General features: G+C 36.1%; 1 protein-coding gene across 1 annotated transcript in view; it reads left to right on the top strand.

The window, feature by feature from the left end:
• Positions 1-285: 285 nt before the first annotated feature.
• The window catches only part of BMP5 (bone morphogenetic protein 5), a gene marked incomplete at its 5' end in the record, with an annotated part of 111,247 nt that continues 91,447 nt past the window's right edge, over positions 286-20,085 (top strand). Inside the window, one exon of the mRNA XM_080807099.1 lies at positions 286-775. Within this exon, the coding sequence (XP_080663225.1) occupies positions 286-775 (490 nt within the window). The remainder of the gene's footprint in view (positions 776-20,085) is intronic.

The following is a 20,085-nucleotide window of genomic DNA, read 5'->3' as shown; positions in this document are numbered from 1 at the left end:
ACATCAATGCAGCAAAAACTCTTAACAACTGTGGATAATTGGAAATCCAAGTTTCAGCTTTCTTAGAAATAACTACTCTTGACATATTCCAAAGTATTTAAAATAGGACAGGAAAATCAGTGAGGATGTTATGTTCTGAAATGTCACTGTCATGAAGAATAGGTAAATTTGTTTTTTCAGCTACTGGGAAAACGCACCTCCTAGGAACTTAGATTTTTTTTTTTTTTTTTTTTTTTTAAGAGGACAAGAAGGACTAAAAATATCAACTTTTGCTTTTGGACAAAAATGCATCTGACTGTATTTCTACTTAGGAGTATTGTGGGTTTCCTCTGGAGCTGCTGGGTTCTAGTGGGTTATGCAAAAGGAGGTTTGGGAGACAATCATGTTCACTCCAGTTTTATTTATAGAAGACTACGGAACCACGAAAGACGGGAAATTCAGAGGGAAATTCTCTCTATCTTGGGTTTGCCTCATAGACCCAGACCATTTTCACCTGGAAAACAAGCTTCCTCTGCACCTCTCTTTATGCTGGACCTATACAATGCTATGGCCAATGAAGAAAATCCCGAAGAGTCGGAATATTCAGTGAGGGCATCCCTGGCAGGAGAGACCAGAGGAACAAGAAAAGGATACACAGCTTCTCCCAATGGGTACCCTCGTCGCATACAGTTATCTCGAACGACTCCTCTGACCACCCAGAGCCCACCTCTAGCCAGCCTACATGATACCAACTTTCTGAACGATGCTGACATGGTCATGAGCTTTGTCAATTTAGGTATGTTGTTCTTTTATTTGTTAAACGATGTTATTACTAAGTGGAAGTTTTTCTAATAGCAAAGTAGCAGCCTGGTAGGTGGTCATGTTTATATAAAGTCATTTTCTGTAACTCTCTTCTCCAGCTTCTGTTTCCTCTCTTTCATTGATACAATGTAAGACTTTGCTTTAGGCAACAAAGTCATACACACAGGTACATATATTTAATTTTTTAAATATGAAAAGCTAAAATTAAACACTTACAGTTGGGTATATTTAGGTCCTTGAAATCTTGTTAAAATTTCATTCATGCTTTAATGTATGAATAAGTAAGCAGTAGTCTACAAAAAAGGAAAATTTATGAGGATAGCTGTGCTATGGGCAAAAAAATAATAATACAAATAAAAAAGGAACAAGCGTTTGCAGATTGAAAACTAAAGTGTCTTTTTGGAACATTTTTTTGTTAGCAATTTAACAAACATGTAAGTATACATTTATTTGCCACCTAAAAACTCTCATTTGGGCGAGTCAGTTATTGTGAAAATATTAACATACAATTAACTAAGATCAAATAATTCTGTAAAAGATTACTATCAAAGATTTTCAGGGAGAAATTCGGAAAGTGTGAAAAATACTTTGGAAAAGAAGCTTCAAACTAACATTTCTTAACTTCTTAATGATGAAATGATATTATACCCATTTGATTGTTTCCAGAAGCAAGAGAAATATAAAACATGCTATGATGGTCGCTACTTATGCAAAATCTTCCTTTTCCTTTAGGATAAAAAAATGAATCAAAAACTTCTTTGATTAGCAGCATTATTAGAGAATACTTTTTAAAAAAATTATGTTTTACTCAAAGCTGGTATTTTTGTGGCAGATTTAAAATATTGACAATATCAAATGGTAAATTAGTGCCCAGTATTTCATCTCTTAAAAATATTAAGGTGTTACCAATTTAGAGTGATTTCACAGGGCTGTGTTTTTAAAAAATGTTTTAGTAGAGGCTAAAGATGAAAATTCGCTAATCTTCAGACATTCAAAAAAATAACATGGTATATAGTCAGTTTTGAAGACAAAATTTTATGAACAAATTTAATCAACTTGAAAGAATTAGAAACATTTTAATGTAAGAACTTTCGAAACTTTGAAAACTGCAATCTGCTTTGACTTAAAATTGACATGTTTTATTATACTTAATTAAAAACTTCCTTGTATAACATCTCAAAGAAAATAGTCTTTGAAAAGTCAGATAGCAACAAATTCAAATACATGAATGCTTTTATAAGACATGTTGCTTCATATGCTCTGTTCATTTGCTCATTGCAATCCTAGCATGAAGGATAAGGTGCTTAATAAATCAAGATTCGTGTTGCTAGAGACAGAGCTCTCATTATTATAAGTTTTAGTAAGTCATCATTGGTTGCCCTAATCAGGTGTCCTGGAGGCCTTTTCTTCTATATATAATTAACAGGTTTCATTTGGAACTTTCAAGCCATTGAAATATGGCTTAATTCTAAATTAGTTTGATTGCTTTTTCCTAGTATAAGTGATATGCAATGTGGCTCATGGGATATTTTACTTTGTTGCAATTTCTAAAACATTATTCAATAATTTAAAGGAGTTTTAATATTCTAATAGAAGAATTTCAATCTAGCATGATTTACATATGCATAAAACATATCACTGAAAAAATTAGTTCCAGTCACCTAAAATCTGACAGGGCAGAATGTATCATGTATTTTAAAAACAATAGCTCAGTCATGAATCTGTTCTAAAATATATATTTTATTGAAATCAAATATTTTGATCATTCACAAAAGAAATGTATTTGTTTTAGGAAGGAATTAGGTAGGATTTTTGAATCTGTGTGCCATTACTTTTTATACATTTACACAGAATAAGAAAGCCAAAAACAATAATAAACAATTTTAGTCAGTGACTTTTAGGACCATTTTTATCATTAAAGTATATTTATACTTTTAAATCAATGAAATTTTGGTTGTATTGTTTGGATTATACCCACAAAGCAGTTTACTAACTATATCATGAAACACAATTATTTATTTTACTCTAGAGAAAGAATATTAGATATAAACTTCAGAAGATATTTATTTTTATCATGCTTGAACTGCTGAATAGTGATTTCTCCTCAATAATGAATTGTATTGTTTTTTCTCTATTTAATAATACAAAACTAAATGTCTCATGTGAAATTACTGACAAATTGATTCTGGTACTGAGTTTTTCCTAGTAGCCTCTGAGGAAAATTGAACCACAACTTTATTTTAACCTTAGACTGTGCCTTCTAATATATCCAGAGCTTACAACCAAACACTACTTAGTAAAAGGTTTTAACTTCTGTATTTCTTCCATAATAAAATAGGTCAAAGCAGACTTAGAAAAGGTGAAAGGGTAATATCATGATTAACTGCACTAAGAATGCCAGTGGTTCTTAATGTAACATTCATTGACAAATAGTATTTTTTTATGTTCTTAGAAGACTCAGGAGGATTTTGTTCATTTATTTATGTTAGTATCTTAAAAGATATGCATACTGTGGAAACTAAGGGCAAATGATCAAATTAGCCATAAGCAAGGGATTTGTATTGAGGAAGTCACCACCTGGATATTTAAATATGTGAAAAGAATCTGTTGACAGTTCCCATAATAAGCTGAATTACACTAAAAATATATGTCCTTTATATAAACACAAATCTGTGTCATTTTCAAGTCAAATGATGGATTTTCTAGAATTACCTTGTCATTCAGAAAGACATTTTTTCTAACGTTAGTTTTGCTCATCAAGAACAATTAAACTCTGAATCATTTAACAAAATATAATCTATTTTTAAAAATTTCAGATGAGATTAATTTTATTTTGTAAATGAAAAATAGATGAGAATTTCCTAAAAGAAAAAATAAAATGTGAATAAATTGCCTTAAGACTGATGTAAACAACTAAACATGAAAACAAGCACCTTATTTTGACCTTTAAGTTGTTTAAGTGATTTGGGCACTCTGAAGAGACAAATATTAATTATTGTGTGAAGAGAAACTTTCCACTCTATTGGATTCATTATTTTTAGGCCAATTTTTGTCAGTCTCTAGTGTCCAGCTTTTACAGGTTGACTCTTCTGCTTTGTCCCTAAAACTGTTGACCATTCCAGGCGTCCTTGCTCAGTCAATACCACGTCATTTCGTTGAGAACAGAAATATCTTTCTGGTAAATCTTTTCTTTTTTAACAATCTTTTTCAAAAATGTTAAGGATTAGTTTATATATCAGATACCTGTGCAAATAAAAGGAAAGATTAGGGAACTTGTTTGCAATTTTTAAATAAATCTGTTTACATTAAGATAAACATGTAGTGTATTCCTAAGATCTTTTACAATTTTGTTTGATTACTTGGCCATAGTACAATTAAAATGATACAACACTGTGGATGTTTTAGAGGAAAGCACAAAAAACAGTGAACACAGGAAATTTACTTTCATGGTGTTCCCTGTCTACATGTATTTCTCTGGTAAAGATGGAGGGTTGTTTTTTTTTTTTTTTAATGGTTTCTGGTCAGTTGACTTGGAGTCAAAAACTTCTTAGATATATTTTAAGAACATGTATTAATTCTAAGGGATGAAAGAACATGAATGTGTTGCTTGGATTTTTTCATATTTTATAACAACATATTTAGCATGTTAAGATATGAAATAGAAAAAAAAATACTTTCAAAACTTTGAGTTAAACCCTTCTCCTCTTACTTCCCCAAATCATTAAACTCTCCCGGTACTGGAAGAAAAAAATGCTTATGTTCTCGTTTGACAGGTTTGAAAGACATCATTGATATTTATTGTTGCTTTTGGCTGACTCAAGTGCCCAGTGGAGAGGAATTTATACACAGATCTACCTAAAGATGCCTATCTGTGTAGTCTCTCCAACAGGGTTATTAACACTTGTGTAACATAAACTTACCTATAAACACATGCAAGATTTTTGGGGGGAGGGTGCAGTGATGGGAAGGTTGACAAGATGGTCTAAAACCATTATAGTACATATTCATAGATACGCCTGGAATAACAAATGCTAATATTGGGTGAAACAATACTTCTTTTACACCTTTAACTTTTGAAGAGAAAAGAGGCTTAGGAGGGTGGAAATCTTTTTACTCTCTTCTTTAACAACCTTTTGCATTCATGATTGTGACCCAAGGGATTCTTGTTCTTTAAAGCCAGATTATTGTCAAATGATGGGCATGGGTGGAGTGATAGGTATAATCATATAGTTTAATTAAAAGATTTTTCTCCTGTTAATAGCCACTCACAAATAGCCAGTTGTCAAAGTTTATTCAGAATTAACAGCTGGAACTGTGAGGGTATGATAACATGAATTCAGAGGGCATGGGGTGGCCTCACCCACTACTTTCCCTCCTTTCATCCATTTTTTCAATATTGCCTCTCTCTCTCACCCCCGCCCCTCACATTACTTGGCCTTTCCTCTTTAGTTCGATGTTCTCTACCTCCAGGCTTTCTTGGCACTCCTCTCTTTCTGTCCCCACCCCTTCCTGGGGTCCGCTTTTGGTCCTTGTTTCTTCATAGCTAGACGCTGAGATTAGCTGAAAATCAATTAGTTACAGCTTGATCATTTAGGTATAGTCTCCCGTTTCTCTGGAGTTGAGAAGGAAAAGGTTATGATGTGCCAATTGCAGCCTCCACCCATCAGGAGAAAAGCTCCCCAGGGCATCAGAACTTCTCTGGCTGTTGCCATCCCCTGGAATTGTTTCGCCACCATCCCATTCTTCTTTGACTCTTCACCTCTCCCTGAGGATCCCATTGACAGAACTTTATTGTGTTTGCCTTCCCTATTTTATGACATAATTAAAATTTAAAAGGGGAAATGTAAGGGAAAGTAAGAAAAAAATAAGAAAAAACTGCAGCGCTTAACAAAGACGACGCTAAAAAAATGCAATTCTGTTAGTTTATGAAATGCTTTAGCTTCCGTCATTTTTATTTCACACTCATGGCACATCCATGAAGAGATTAATTCCTTTCTTTGAGTTGAGAAGAGATGATGAGGGAGGATAAAAGGATCAAGAGCAGAGAACAATGAGGATGAGACAGAGAAAGAAAGAAAATACAAATTTTCTTAAAAAGCCCTTGGGAGAAAGAAAATGAATGAAATGAGTAGTCAGAGGCTGGTCTTTGGGTGTGCAGGTGGAGGGCGTGTTGGGAAATCCTCAGTCCACCTCACACTGACACAGCAGCTAATTCCACATCCCAACCACATCAGCTCCAGGGGAAAACCCTTTCATCCTTCCACACTAAAATACCAAAGTGGGGAAAAAGGAGGGGGCCCTGTGTGTGTGTGTACAAGGAGCATACAGACAAGCTACTCACATTTACAGTCATAAATAATGTAGTGGCTCAGCTTGAAAAAACCACAGGTTAAAGGAAGAGGCTTCCCTGACGCACGGAGAGGGGCTGAGATCAGAGGAGCCACTGAAAGGGTTGGAGCCAAACAATGAATCCCTTGTTCGAAGCCATATTTATGAGTGCTTCTTTGCACCTTAAGTTCATATTTTATTGGCTGGGCTGTGGGGTTTCCCCATTTGCTCATCTCTTAAAATAATACCCTTGGCTGAGATCTCCTTTAAAATGCAGCAGTCAGCCCTGACAAATGGCTCATTTATTTGGGGGAAAAGGGGATGGTGTTGTGATTTTTTTTTTGATGTCTGATTGGAATGTGTAAGGTCCAGCTGTGGATCTTAAAATGGTGACAGTAAGATAAAAATAATAATTGGAGTAGTTACCTGCCGTTCTCCAAGATGTCTGTAAGAGTCCACATAATCAGGTAGTCACTCTTGACTGGTAGGAGTCTTGTCTGAATTAGTACAATTATAATGTCTAAATGAGTAAAATGGTAAAATTATAATCTAAGAAAGTGAAAACAAAATCTATTGAAGTGTGCGACATTTAATATGAAGGGAAAAAAAGGTCTCTGATTAGTCAGAAGGATCTCTAGTGGTTTTGGGAGAAGGAAAATGACAACGACCCTCCATAACCAAGGAGAGGAAGGCAGTGAGTTGCGTAAACATTACATTATAAAACCTAAAAAGCAAGACCTTGTCTGGTTCTAAATAATTCGGTATAGAGACTAAACTAGGGTATGCACTGTTTTATAATTTCTAAACACTGAGGATCCTTGTCTTCATGATGATGTGGCCTTTCATTTTTCTTTTTATAAGCCGCAAAATATTGGTGCCTGCAGGAGAAGAAACAACCCTGTATTTTAGAAATATGTGAATCTAATTGAACTATCTCTTAGTGTGTTTACTTCTTTCTGGAAGTCAATAACTTTTATTGTTCTTGTTGTTTCCCAGCTTTCCTCAAGTTGTTAGGAATAAAGAAAAAATATTGAGAAAGGCAAGATAAGCAGATTTAAGTCTCATCTAGATTTTACTCAGAACTAAGAGGACAAAAATCAGAGGATTTCTTAACATTTACAAACCTGTTCAGCTCTTCTTATGCTGTATGGCATGAAAAATTCAATTTTGCTTGCTGTGTGCAGGTGTTCCATCCCTGTTGTGACTTTGTGATTAGCCTTCCTATGTAGGAGACACTGTTATTGCCAGTCTTAAGTCCATGGCCTATTACGGCTCACATGGCTTCAGAGTTTAATTATAGGTTAAACGTGATTGTGTTCCTTTCGGTGTTTCTATCGCCAAAGTAGAGTAGCAAAGAAGAAGCTCCAATGCCTGGATTGGAATCCCATATTCGACACCTTCTAGCAGTGTGACCTTGGGCAGGTTGCTTAAATCCTCTCTGCGTCCCTGGTTCCTTACCTAAAACATGCCAACAATGAGCATGCCTTCCTCATTGGGGGTGGAGAGGATGAAATGAATGAATATGCATGTAATTTTAAGAATAGCAGTTGGGACATAGTGAGCCCTCAGCCGAGAGTTGTTACTGTTACCAGCGTTGCACTTATCCCAAGTCGGCTGTGGCATCTGCAAGAGTGGCTAAGTAGTCTGTGGAGCCCAGTGCAAAATAAAAATCTGGGGCCTCTTGTTCAAAAATTATCGAGCATTCCAACCTAGTGGCAGCAGATCATAAGCTCAGGCATGAGGTCCTTCTGAGTGTGGGGCCTGTGCAACTGCCCAGGTGACCTTCCAGAGAAGCCAGCCCTGCGTATTTGATTACATGTTGTGACGGCAGGAACCATGCCCTATTCATCCTTTCTTATCCCCAGGGGTGGATCAGTGTCCCAGAAGGAAAGAGAGAGTATGCGCGAGCTGAATCATCTGAGGAGAGTTTCCCGAATGCTGTAATGTTGATCATGCTGTGGGTAGAGCTTTCTGGCAAAGTGGGGGATAATGCAGCTCCGGAACAGCAGAGGAGCCTTCTGTCAGTCCTTCTGGGCAGGGAGCAGAAACCATTACCAGAAAACTCAGAGGAGAGCTGCGTGGGGAAGATATCCTGCCAGGAACTGTGGCATTTGTGAGAGGGATGCCATGCAGTCAACCCTTAAATACTCAGCAGGGAGGGAAACCAAGGACTAAATACTCAGCCCCTGCTTTTCCGCCATGTTCTCTTTGGCACCAAAAGCCACATGGCAGTCAGCTTCCTGGTGCTGAGAACAGAGGAGAGAAAAGTGGAGAGTGGATCTTGAGGCACGAACTGAAGATCTCTGGCACAAATCGGTAAATGAATATTAAGCGTTCAGTCAATGGAAGTTCCAGAATCACCTCAGTTTCAGTGCAAGTTAGTTATATGTTTGTGTGTGTGCATATATGTATGCACACATATGTTAACCTTTGCCCTACTAATTTATTATGAAATTCAAGATATAATCATGATTTCGTGTAGGAGTTATTAACTTCACTGGTTGGTGAAGTGGCAGAATAGACATGATGTGTTGAAAAACTCTTAAATTGTATAGAGATCAGCAGGATCACATGATACATTAAAACTATTTTAGAACAAACTGAAATTAACAACAAAAACCAAAAATCCCGGGAGAAGTAGCACTTGCAGATCCCATGACAAACCGTGGACTGCAAACGCCAAACAGAAAACTCCAAACAGAAAGCACCAGTTCATGCAAATGCACAGAGCAAATACCAAGAACAGACGATTTTTTCAATCTTTAGGTCTGCTCGTTCTCAATCTTATGTCTTCCTTCCTGAAGTGACCCATGACTGTGTGTTAAAGCCTTTTGAATTCCGGGTACAATCAGATGATCTCCTCCCCAGGTAATGTAACAGGCAGAAATGTCAGGATGAGGCAAACTGGGATTATTGTTGTTCTTTGCTACCCTCAATCTCTGGCAGCTTTCTTGGGACTCACAGCCACACGACCTCATCGCCCCCATCCTTGAATCACACACAAGCACACAGGAGAAAGGTGCCTTTCCTGTATTGTCTACGTTCCCCTTCTAAGTGCTAAGGATGGCAATGTTAACCCGATTTTACATCTGTAATTACCACAAGCCGTGGAAGAGAGGGTTCAACTTGGAAATTGTGTAGGCTCTTCTACAAATAACCTTGATGCAGACACTGAAGACTTATTTAGTGAGGAAGAAGGAAGGTCGTCAATTAAATAGGCTTTATGGTTCCTGTCTTATAGATGTTTTCTTTGCTCAGAGGGAACAGAGATCATTTAGTTCTTTAACTGTCTCCGTAGGGTGTAAGTGTAGGGGTTTTGGGGATACCAGCTTTGCACGCAGCTGCATATCCTTGAGCAAACTAAGTCGCTTTACTGGGACTGTTGCCTTCTCGGTCAAGTGGAGATCCTAATGCAGAATTGTACTTAGTGAGGTAAGGTTATAGGCCTGTAAGCCTCGTGAGAGAAGTACTCAATGCACAGCAACCACTCTTGCTACAACTACTTGTACTAGAATTGAGTCTATGGTGTTCTAGTGTCAGAGGAGATTGACACCCAGGCTGCCAGACTGACAAATAAATCCTTGCTGGAATTGTGAAATATTATGCACATGACGTTTCCTCTACCCAGAAGAAAATGAACTCTTGAATTTCCCTGACTCTGTCTTGGAGTTGGACTGTCGGTAGATTGCATTCCCTCCTCTGGGTATCCTGGAAAAAGAGGCCAGTCCTCCACAGAGCCTATAGGTAACTGCGGGCTTTCCCTTTGAGCCCCAAAGGCAACAGTTTCTGTGATGTACCACTGAGAGGGGCTTTTCATGTTACCTTTGCTCAGATTCTTTGAATGAACCCATGGTTTTACTTTAGTTCCAGATACTACCTGTCCTATTTGTTCGTTATGGGGAAGGGGAAACTGATTGCAAGTCAAAGGGATAATATACAATTTGAAAATATTTGGTTGTGAAGGCATGGGCACTCTCTAAAAGACCCTTTGAAAGAAGGAAAAAATGTCTTGAGGAGTTTTAATGCTAATTTTCATAAGTCAACTTTTTTTTTGTTTTAATTTTTTAAAAAGTTGATTTATGATGAAAATCTCGGTGAATAAACTCCTAAACTGTGAATAGAAAAGCCACTCTGTTCAAATGATCACTCAATCCAGGAAATTTTCATATTGTATGTAACTCAAATCATGTTTGAATTTATGTTTTTCTAATTTGAGGCAGTTCTTATTACTATTTGTATTATCGTTATAATTTTGTTTCTATTTAATACCATTTAGCTTTAAGTATTTTGACTTTCCTAGACTGGGCTGTTTTGTTTTGTTTTCAGATGACAGTCACATCTTTTTATTACTTTTCTTGAATTGCTTTCTGTTATAATATTTTGAAGCAGGATGGGAACTTATGGGTTTAATCAGAAAAGTTGAACAAACAGCATACATGTTTACAATATACATATTGTAAAGTCATCACATTGACTTTTGATATTTTATAATACATTGAGTGGGGAAATCTGAATTTACTGTTTTTTTTTCATTATTTGATAGCATGCTGAAGGATGATCTAATATTTCATTGTGATGAGTAATGTTCTTAAAATAAAATATGGATTCTAACTATATATATATATTTTGATCTATTCAAATCAACATGTAAGATTTTTCTTTTCCATATTGCTGTGTCAAAACAGTTATCATTCTACTGTTAACAGTTACTTTGAGGAAGAATTTATCCAGATTAAGCAAACCATTATCATTCCAGCATGTGTACATGTGATACATTTAAAGTATAGGACATTGTCATATCCATATCATTTAAATTATAGTATAGTTGTAGCAGTAGTAATTAAAGCAACAAAAACAACAATAAATATAATTCTTATGCCAGAAACTGGACTGAGTGATTTGCATACATTATGTCAGTTAATTTGCATCTCAATTGTATGCATAAATATTTTTATTCTCCTATTTTGTTGATGTGAAAATTGAGACGTGAGCAGAGATTCAATAACTTACAAAGGTCACCCAACTGAGAAATGGCAGAATCCATACTGGAACTGTGATCTGTGTGGCTACTAGGATTGAGCTCGGTAACCTACTTTTGAAAAAGGTGTAATCTTTAATCGCAATGACGATAATGGTTTATACTTCTGGAAAGCATCATTATGTACCTGATTTGGTTTTATCTGCATCGTCTAGCCCTCGTGGAAGTAGATACGATTCCACAGTTGACAGCTCTGGAAACTAGAGTTCTGAAAGGTCATTCATTCAGTCGTTGGACAAATAGAAGCTGATTACCTACTATGGGGCCAGGCACCGTGCGAAAGACTGTGCCTGTTTCGCTGCCAACATCACAAGGCAAGAGGAGCGAGGTCTAGGCCCAGAATCCCTGGTTCTTATGCCAGGATTTTTTTGCTCAATATCACATACTTTGCAAAAATCCACACAAAAATTCCAGCACCTTGTACAATTAAAAGCACTCACTGACACTATCTGCAAGTATGTGTTTTATTATTTAAATAACCATGTATAATGAACCTTCTGGGTATAGGGAAAATATTTTTTCAAATCTCAATCCCTTTACATTAATTTAAAATAAACAAACAAATTAAAAATAAATAAAAGCCTGTTGCCAGCACACAGAACATTAGGAAGACTGTTAGTCCAAAAGGTATAGAACACAGGTAGAACCCAGCTTCAGCAAAGCTTGGGGGCTCTTTCAGAAACCTGTATTTTTTAAGCTGTGGGCTTTTTTTACTCATACAGAGGCTCTGGTGATTTTAAAGGTAGTATCTAAAAGCACTATTTGCTTCCTGCACATTCCAGAGCATACACTGGGCTTAAGCACTCATCGTTTTGTGTGTGTGTGTGTGTGTTGTACTGAGGAAAGAAGGGCAAAATGTCATAGAGTTTTTCAAAATGAAGTTGTTTGATCTGGGCTACATCTCGACCCCTGACCTTCACTTACTTCCTTGTTTGTGTGCTAACAAGGTTGTGTCCAGTGTTTACTTTGTTCCTGTACACACTGAACATGATGTGGATTCAAGTGATACTCTGAGTCAGTGGAGACACATTTTCTAAAGTCGAAATGGGTAGAGAGTTCCAAGAATTGGTATAAAGACCTCTTTGCTTCCATTGCTTTGAATTTACTCATGATATTAGGCATTAGGCAATTATTGCTTCACGTTTGAAGGGATTATGAGGGAAAATGGATTAATTAATATTTTACTAGAGGGTTACTCTTCACCATCAGGCTGCTGGGCCCGTGGAGTAAATATTGCAGCATAACACAGATCCAAGACTGCTGGCCCACCATCACGGGAATAATCATCATAGCTACAAAACACCAGGTTCTCCAAGTGAAATACTAAGAAGAGGAGAAGAGCTCAAGGCAGGTCATGATGTCTGCTCTCCTTGAAATTCGTGTCCCCCAGGTAGCCCGTGTCCAGGGCTTGGGAAGTGCCAGAGAGGGCGCTAACAGCATTTCAAGTGTTTACCCAATTAACTCTCACAACATGACCCCAATCAGAGATGAGGAAAGTGAGATCCAGCGATGTTAAGTCATTTGTCCCAAGTCCCACATCTCTTAAGAGGAGGAACTGGATTCAGAGTCCAAGCTCTTCACTGCTGTGCTGGGTCGTCTTTGTGAATGCAATGGGGAAGGCTGTCATTGGGACATTGTTTAACCTCCTTGTAAAGTTCTATATATTTCCCCATCATTTCATGTATTGGGATATTTCCACTTCATTGGTCATGTTTTATATTTTAGGGAAAAATTGTGAAATAGTGAGATTGCCAAGAGTCTTATCCCTGGAGGTGGGCTCTTCCAGGCCTTCCTCCGAACTGGGATGCTGTGGCCTTTGGAAAGAGGCAAATACTCACAATACTCACAGGCAGAGGGACAGGCAACACTCTGCAGACACCAATGGTACCGACCCTGGAGCCCTGCAACCAACTGAGGGAAAGGAAAGGTCATCTGTGTTGCTTCCCAACTTCAGAAGATAGACTTAGCGTGAAGAAGAGTCACTCTTAGCAAAATGGAAGAGAGGCAGAATATCAAAGTTACAAACAGTAAAAGACCTCAAAAGCTGATGTCGGAGACTGGCGCAAACCAATAGTGGGTTCATTTGGATGCTGGGCAACTACCAATTTGCTGGCCAGTATGAAGGCCCCTGGACCATGGTGTCCAGGCGTGGATAAATGTCCTTGGCCTACCTTTTCTGACCCAAGCCTGTATTGGCCAGAGAATCTCATGAGAAGCCTGCTGAGTGAAAGTTTGGGCTTCAGGACCCCCTACAACCTACAGATTATTAGGAAATTCCTCTTGCTGTAGATAACCTTGGCTTTGTCCTACTAGTTATGGCTGACATCTCCTCTGTGTTCTATCCAACATTGAACTCTCCATGTTTAATACATATCTCTTAATCTGGGTAGCAGCTACAACTTGCGTGTGTAAAATGAGCTCACTCATTTCCCCGAACCACATGAAGACTAAATACATTCTTTCTCCTCCTCGGGTGTATTATGAATTAGAGGCTAAGGCCTTGAGATAATTAATTTTTTTTTCCAGAAGAAAATATTTTGGGTTGACAACATTTCTCAAAGCAAAGTGATAAAGCTCATGAAGACAATTCATTTTCAGCTCTCCTCGGCAATCAAGAGGAATTGTAAAAAGCAAGTATCATACCTAACGTATCAACCTGCATCAAAACTCCTGACCATTAATCTCAGCTTTTGCAAGGCAAGCCAAGTGGCAGCTGCACAGTAAAGAGGAGCATTTAGGATACCACTTGCTAGTCTGTGTAACAATTCTGTCTCTTTATCTCTTTCTCTATTTGGCTTTACCTGACCGCACGTACACAACCTATGGATTGTAATATAAAAAGTATCAGTGGTCTCAGTATTTGATTTTTAATTATTCAAACAGATGTACTTAGGACGACATGTGATAAAATGATTGCTTAGAAAGAGGTCAAAAATCACGTTTAATTTTAATTCATCTTCATTGACGGTGACTAAATAACTAAGGCTCATGTTGACTCCTAATTATTTAAATCTCTTGGGCACTTCAATCACAATCAGACTTCTTTGTCATTTTCTTAAATGCACTTTTTTTTTTTTTTAAGATTTAGTTATTTGAGAGAGAGTGTGAACCAGTGGGGGGAGGAGCAGGGGGCAGAATCCTTAAGCAGACTCACTGCTGTGCACAGAGCCCCACGCAGGGTTGTTTCTCACCACCTGTGAGATCATGACCTGAGCCAAAATCAAGAGTCTGCTGCTTAACTGACTGAGCCATACAGGTGGCCTTCCTAAAGTGTATTTCTTTGAAAGCATTGCCATGTCTTCTTAAGAGTTGTTATCTGAAATTTGATAGTCAAATCAGTGTGGACTTTGCTGAGAAATGGTAATTAAATCAATTTTGATATTTCCGAGAGGAGACTTCTCAGTATCTTTATTGTGCTGATGAGCATTGTGAATCTCTGCAAGGAGGGGATGATCGTATGGTTTCACAAGCACATTATGCTCTGGGACTCGCCTAACAGAGCACCATGAATGCCTAGTGTAATGGAGAACTCATTCTGAGAAATGTTCTTGCATGTGGAAATACCAGTTCATAAAAACCATTTTGGAGATAGGGCAAGCAGGACATTAAGATAATATATTTGTTGATTCTGTGGTTACTTTATATCCAAATTAAAATGAAGCAGGAGAAACATTTTAATACCACTGTCTAGAACCAACCAACCATTCTTCAAACTTTTATTTATTTCCTTCTATACTTTAAAAAATACAACTTTTTTCATCAGGTTGAACAATGTTTATATAATGTATTGTACCCTTTGTTCTTTAAAAGGCTTTTTTTTTTTTTTAAACCATTTAAGTATCACGAATATACAATGTTATATTAGTTTCAGGTACAGGATATGGTGATTTACAATTCTATACATTATGCAATGCTCACTACAATAAATGCAGTTACTTTCTGTCAACATACACAGTTATTACAGTATTATTGACTGTCTTCCCTATGCTATATTTTTCATCTCCCTTGACTTAGTTATTTTATAACTGGTAGCTTGTACCTCTTAATCCCCTCACCTATTTCACCCATCCCCCCACACCTCACCCCTTTGGCAACTACCTATTTGTTTTCTATATCTCTGAATCTGTTTGTTTTGTTTTTTAGATTCTACATATAAGCAAAACCATATGGTATTTGTCTTTCTCTGTCTTATTTCACTTAGCATAATACCCTCTAGGTCTCTCCATGTTGTCATAAATAGCAAGATTTCATTCTTTTGTGTGGCTGAGTAACACACCACATCTTTATCATTCATCTGTCAGTGGGCACTTAGGTTGCTTCTATATCTTGGCTATTGTAAATAATGCTCCAGTGAACCTAGGGGTGCATGTATCTTCTTGAATTAGTGTTTGCATTTTCTTTGAATAAGTACCCCGTGTGGAATTACTGGATCATACGGAGTTTCCATTTCTAATTTTTTGGGGAACCTCCATACTGTTTTCCATCGTAGGTGGATTTACATAGGGAATTTACATTCCCACCAACAGTGTAGTGGGGTTCCCTTTTCTCCACATCCTCACCAATAAGTTTTATTCCTTGTCTTTTTGATACTAGCCATTCTGACAGGTGTGAGGTAATACCTCATTGAGGTTTTGATTTGCATTTGCCTGATGATGAGTGATGTTGAGCATCTTTTCATGTGTCTGTTGGCCATCTGTAGGTTTTCTTTGGATAAACGTCTGTTCAGGTTGTCTGCCCATTTTTATTTGGATGTGTGTGTGTGTGTGTCAAGTTGTATAAATTCTTTACATATTTTATTTTTTATTATGTTCAGTTACATATTTTAAATGTTAACCTCTTATTGGATAAATCATTTGTGAATCTCTTCTCCCATTTTTTAGGTTGCCTTTTTGTTTTCTGGATGGTTTCTGTAGCTGTGTAAACTTTTTTATTTTGGTGAAGTCCCCATAGTCTATTTTTCATTTTGTTTCCCTTGCCTGAGGAAACATATTCGTGAATACGTTGCTAAGGCCTATGTCCAAGAGACTACTGCGCATGTTTTCTTTTAGGAGTTTTATGGTTTCAGGTCTCACCTTTTAGGTCTTTAATTCATTTTGAGTTTATTTTTGTGTATGGTATAAGAAAATGGTCCAGTTTCATTCTTTTGCATGTAGCTGTCCAGTTTTCCCAGAGCCATTTATTGAACAGACTGTCTTTTTCACATTATATATTCTTGCCTCTTTTGTCTTTTTGTCCATAAGCATGGATTTATTTCTGGGTGCTTAGTTTTTCTTAATTTTTTAGTATATGATTTTTCTTGTTTGTTCATTTGTTCTTTATGAGCATATTTTTGATGAAAAATATTTCACCTCAATAATTCAGCATTTATATAAACATTCTTTCATTACAGGACATGCAGTTTTTCCAGTTTTTACTATCATATACTCTGTTACAATGTTTATCTGTATATGTAAGTTTTGTAAACATCGCTGACACTTTCTGATCATTTTCTTAAAATATGGTCTTAGAAAATGAATCATTCAATCATTGTTTTTAAATCTCCTGAAATATATTACTAAATTGTTTTAGTAAATTTGTTTCTTTTATACATGCAACAGCAAGTAAATGCTAATGCTATTTTTATCAAACTGGAACCTAAATTATATATGATATATTTACATTTTTAATAATCTAAAACTCATGTTTTTCAAAAAATTTATATTTCTTTTAAGATTGATTTTTTTTACATGTCTGTTATCCACTTATATTTTCTCTTTGGGAAGGTCTATGTTATTTTTGTTCCTTTTTTAATTTTGCCTTATTCATGGTTGCTTATGCTTAGAAATCCCTCCTGTGACTAAATATTTAATAATTATTCACCTTTTCCCCATTTTTATGCTTGATTTTTTACTTTCCCCCTAACTTGTCATTTGCATATAACAGTCACATAAAAACATTTTCAAATACTTAAGAGTTTGTAAAATCTATCTCCCACATTCCATTTTAGAAAGAATTGCTCGAAGGCATGCCGTGGCAGATTACTGAAATAGAAATTAAGAAGAATGGGGAATTCATGGTCTTTGAGGAGACACAGTTTGAGAATTAAAATCAGCTGAGCAAATGGATTTGATCTAAATAAACTTATGCCCAAATGCTCTGTAATTTAATTATAAAACATGCAGACACATATGACCTAAGAACAATTGGAATGCTGAAGTGTCCTAAGTATCTCATAGATTATACTACTTTAAAGACTCATTTTGGGATTGCAGAGAAGGAGTACTAAGTACATGCATGTATTATGTTTTAATGCACAAGCAATTGCCAACATTTGGCCACAAATTACATACCCTAGTTTAGTATCCAAGTTTGATTTTTGAGTCTGAGCCTTCATTGCTTATAAGAAGCCTGAGATATTTCAGAATCACTTTTTTTTTTTTGTCATCTGCAGTTATTGAGATGATCCCAATAATTGTGGAATATTCACAACCCGATTTCATAACCTTGCCCTCTTTTGCACCTTCTAGGTTGAGAGGGATATCTGAGGTTATGGAAAAATCCCAGGGTACATCTGTGTATTTGTTAGAGTAAAATCTGGTCTCTGAATTCATATTTCTTCATTATACACATTCATCATTTTATCAACCTCTCTTAGCTTTGAAAAGTTTTCCATCATACATAGTAACTTTTTGAGTTCTGACACTGTAACATGGTATAGTTTTGAAAAGACATTTCAGAAACAGGGATCCAAATTTAGATATGATAGTGTGCTAACTACAATAGTAATTGGACTGAAGCACAATCAAGTAATTAAATTCTGAATCAAGGGATACAGACAGTGTCTGAGGGCTGTGCAAGTAGAAGAAAGCAGGGGTCAGAATTTTATGATAGCAAGCCTAGAATTCCAAGGAAAATAAATAACATGAAGCAGAACCAGTCACTATGATCACAAACCATATAAAACTCAACCAAGCTTCAGCACTGTTCTTCATAAGGAAAGTGAGAAATCAAAATGCGTAAAACATCCAATTCTGGAAGGATGAGTATAAGTTGGTAGAAACAAAATTGTAATATGAACTCCTACCACACATTTAAAACTGCATAGTAGAGCACATATACAAATATAAAGTAATGATATACTTGAATAATGTAATAATGTAATAATATAATATAATAAAGTTACATTACATTATTACATTTGACACATCTCAAGGATTGCACTTTGAAATATATTGATATATGTCAGATGGCAAAAAGATACACATTTTTTGAGAATCCATGGGATGTTTAGATAAATCACTAATCCTATGATGTACAAATTCTAAAATATAAAAGTTATGGATATCCAGAAGCACCTAAAACCATGTTCAGCATCATCAGTCATTAGGAAAATGTTAATTAAAACTGCAGTAAGAAGCCACTATGTGTCCTAGAAATGGCTAAGATGGAAAAACGAAAAAAATAAAAAATAAAAACACCAACCAGTGTTGGCAAGGATATAGAACTCTCATAAATTGTTGGTAGGAATGCAAAATGATAGGACTACTCTAAAAAAAATAATGAGTTTCTTGTATATTACACATATACTTGCCATTGTGATCCAGAAATCTCACTTCTAGATATTTACTCTAGAGCAGTATTATCCTAGGTCACAGAAAAACCTATACATAAATGCCAATAGAAACTCTCTTTATCATTACCCCAAAGCAGGAAGAATTAATTGTCCTTCAATAACTGAATGGTTAAACAAATAGTAGTGCATCCATTCAATGAAGTTCTCAACGTATAAAGGAGAGAACCATTGATAAATAGTTCTATCTGTTTACCTAAAACAGATAAATCTAAAACACATTTTGCTAAGTGAGATATATCAGACCCAAAAGACTACATATTGTATGGTTTCCTTATATTAAATTCTGGATAAAGCAAAACTCCAGAGATGGGGAACAGATGAGGGTTTGCCATGGATTAAAGGTAGGCAAGGGATTGACTACTAACGAGCTTCAAGGCAGTGACGGAACCATTCTGTATTTTGATTGTGGTGGCGGTCACAGAACTCTGCATTTGTCAAAAGCCATAGATCAACTAGCTTGTTTCATCTGTAAAAGTAAATTACAGGGAGAGCCTGGCTGGCTTGATCTATAGAACATGAGACTTTTGATCTCAGGGTCCTGAGTTCAAGCCCCATGTTAGGTGTAGAGCTTACTTAAAACAAAATTACAAAGAGATAGGCATTTCATATGTCCTATTTATAATTACATATTCGTAAAATATACATTATCTTTTTAAAAAATAAATCTTTTGGCTAAATTAAGAGAGAAGTTAAATGTTTAAGGAATAAGATTTAGAAAATGCCATAATACGTGAAAATTTATCAAAACAACAGTGGTTGCCAAAACTAAACTCCGTGATAAATTCATGCCTTCAGAGCTTGTGTCCTAAAAGGAAAAATGGAAATATATATAGATAAATAAATTAAGTATTTTAGAGTGGCTCAGTCATGATCCCAGGGTTCTGAGATGGAGCCCCACATCAGGTTCCCTGGTCAGCGGGGAGTCTGCTTTTCCCTCTCCCTCTGCCCCTGTTCCTGCTCTCTCTCTCTCGCTCACTTTCTCTCAAATAAATAAAATCTAAAAAAAAAAAAAAAAATTAAGCATCTATTCAATTTACCCCATAAATCCTAAAAGAGTGACATATAGAAATAAAGACAAAATGTACTGAATGAGAAAACAAACTGTAGAAGCAATTCATCTAAGAGCTGTTAGTTCAGAAGACCAAATAATCAACAAGCTTCTGGCAAATATTAGCAAAATAGAAATGAAAAATAATACAAAGAGAAATAATATATAATTATAAATATTGATTTAACACTTTATAGATTACTACACTAACTCTATGCTAATCAGCTGAAAATCTTAATGAGCTACCTCTGCAATTGA

The sequence above is a fragment of the Martes martes genome (assembly GCF_963455335.1).
Source record: "Martes martes genome assembly, chromosome: 6".
NCBI lineage: Eukaryota > Metazoa > Chordata > Mammalia > Carnivora > Mustelidae > Martes > Martes martes.
The sequence above is the reverse complement of the archived record's forward strand: the minus strand, read 5'-3'. Positions and strand labels throughout refer to the sequence as shown.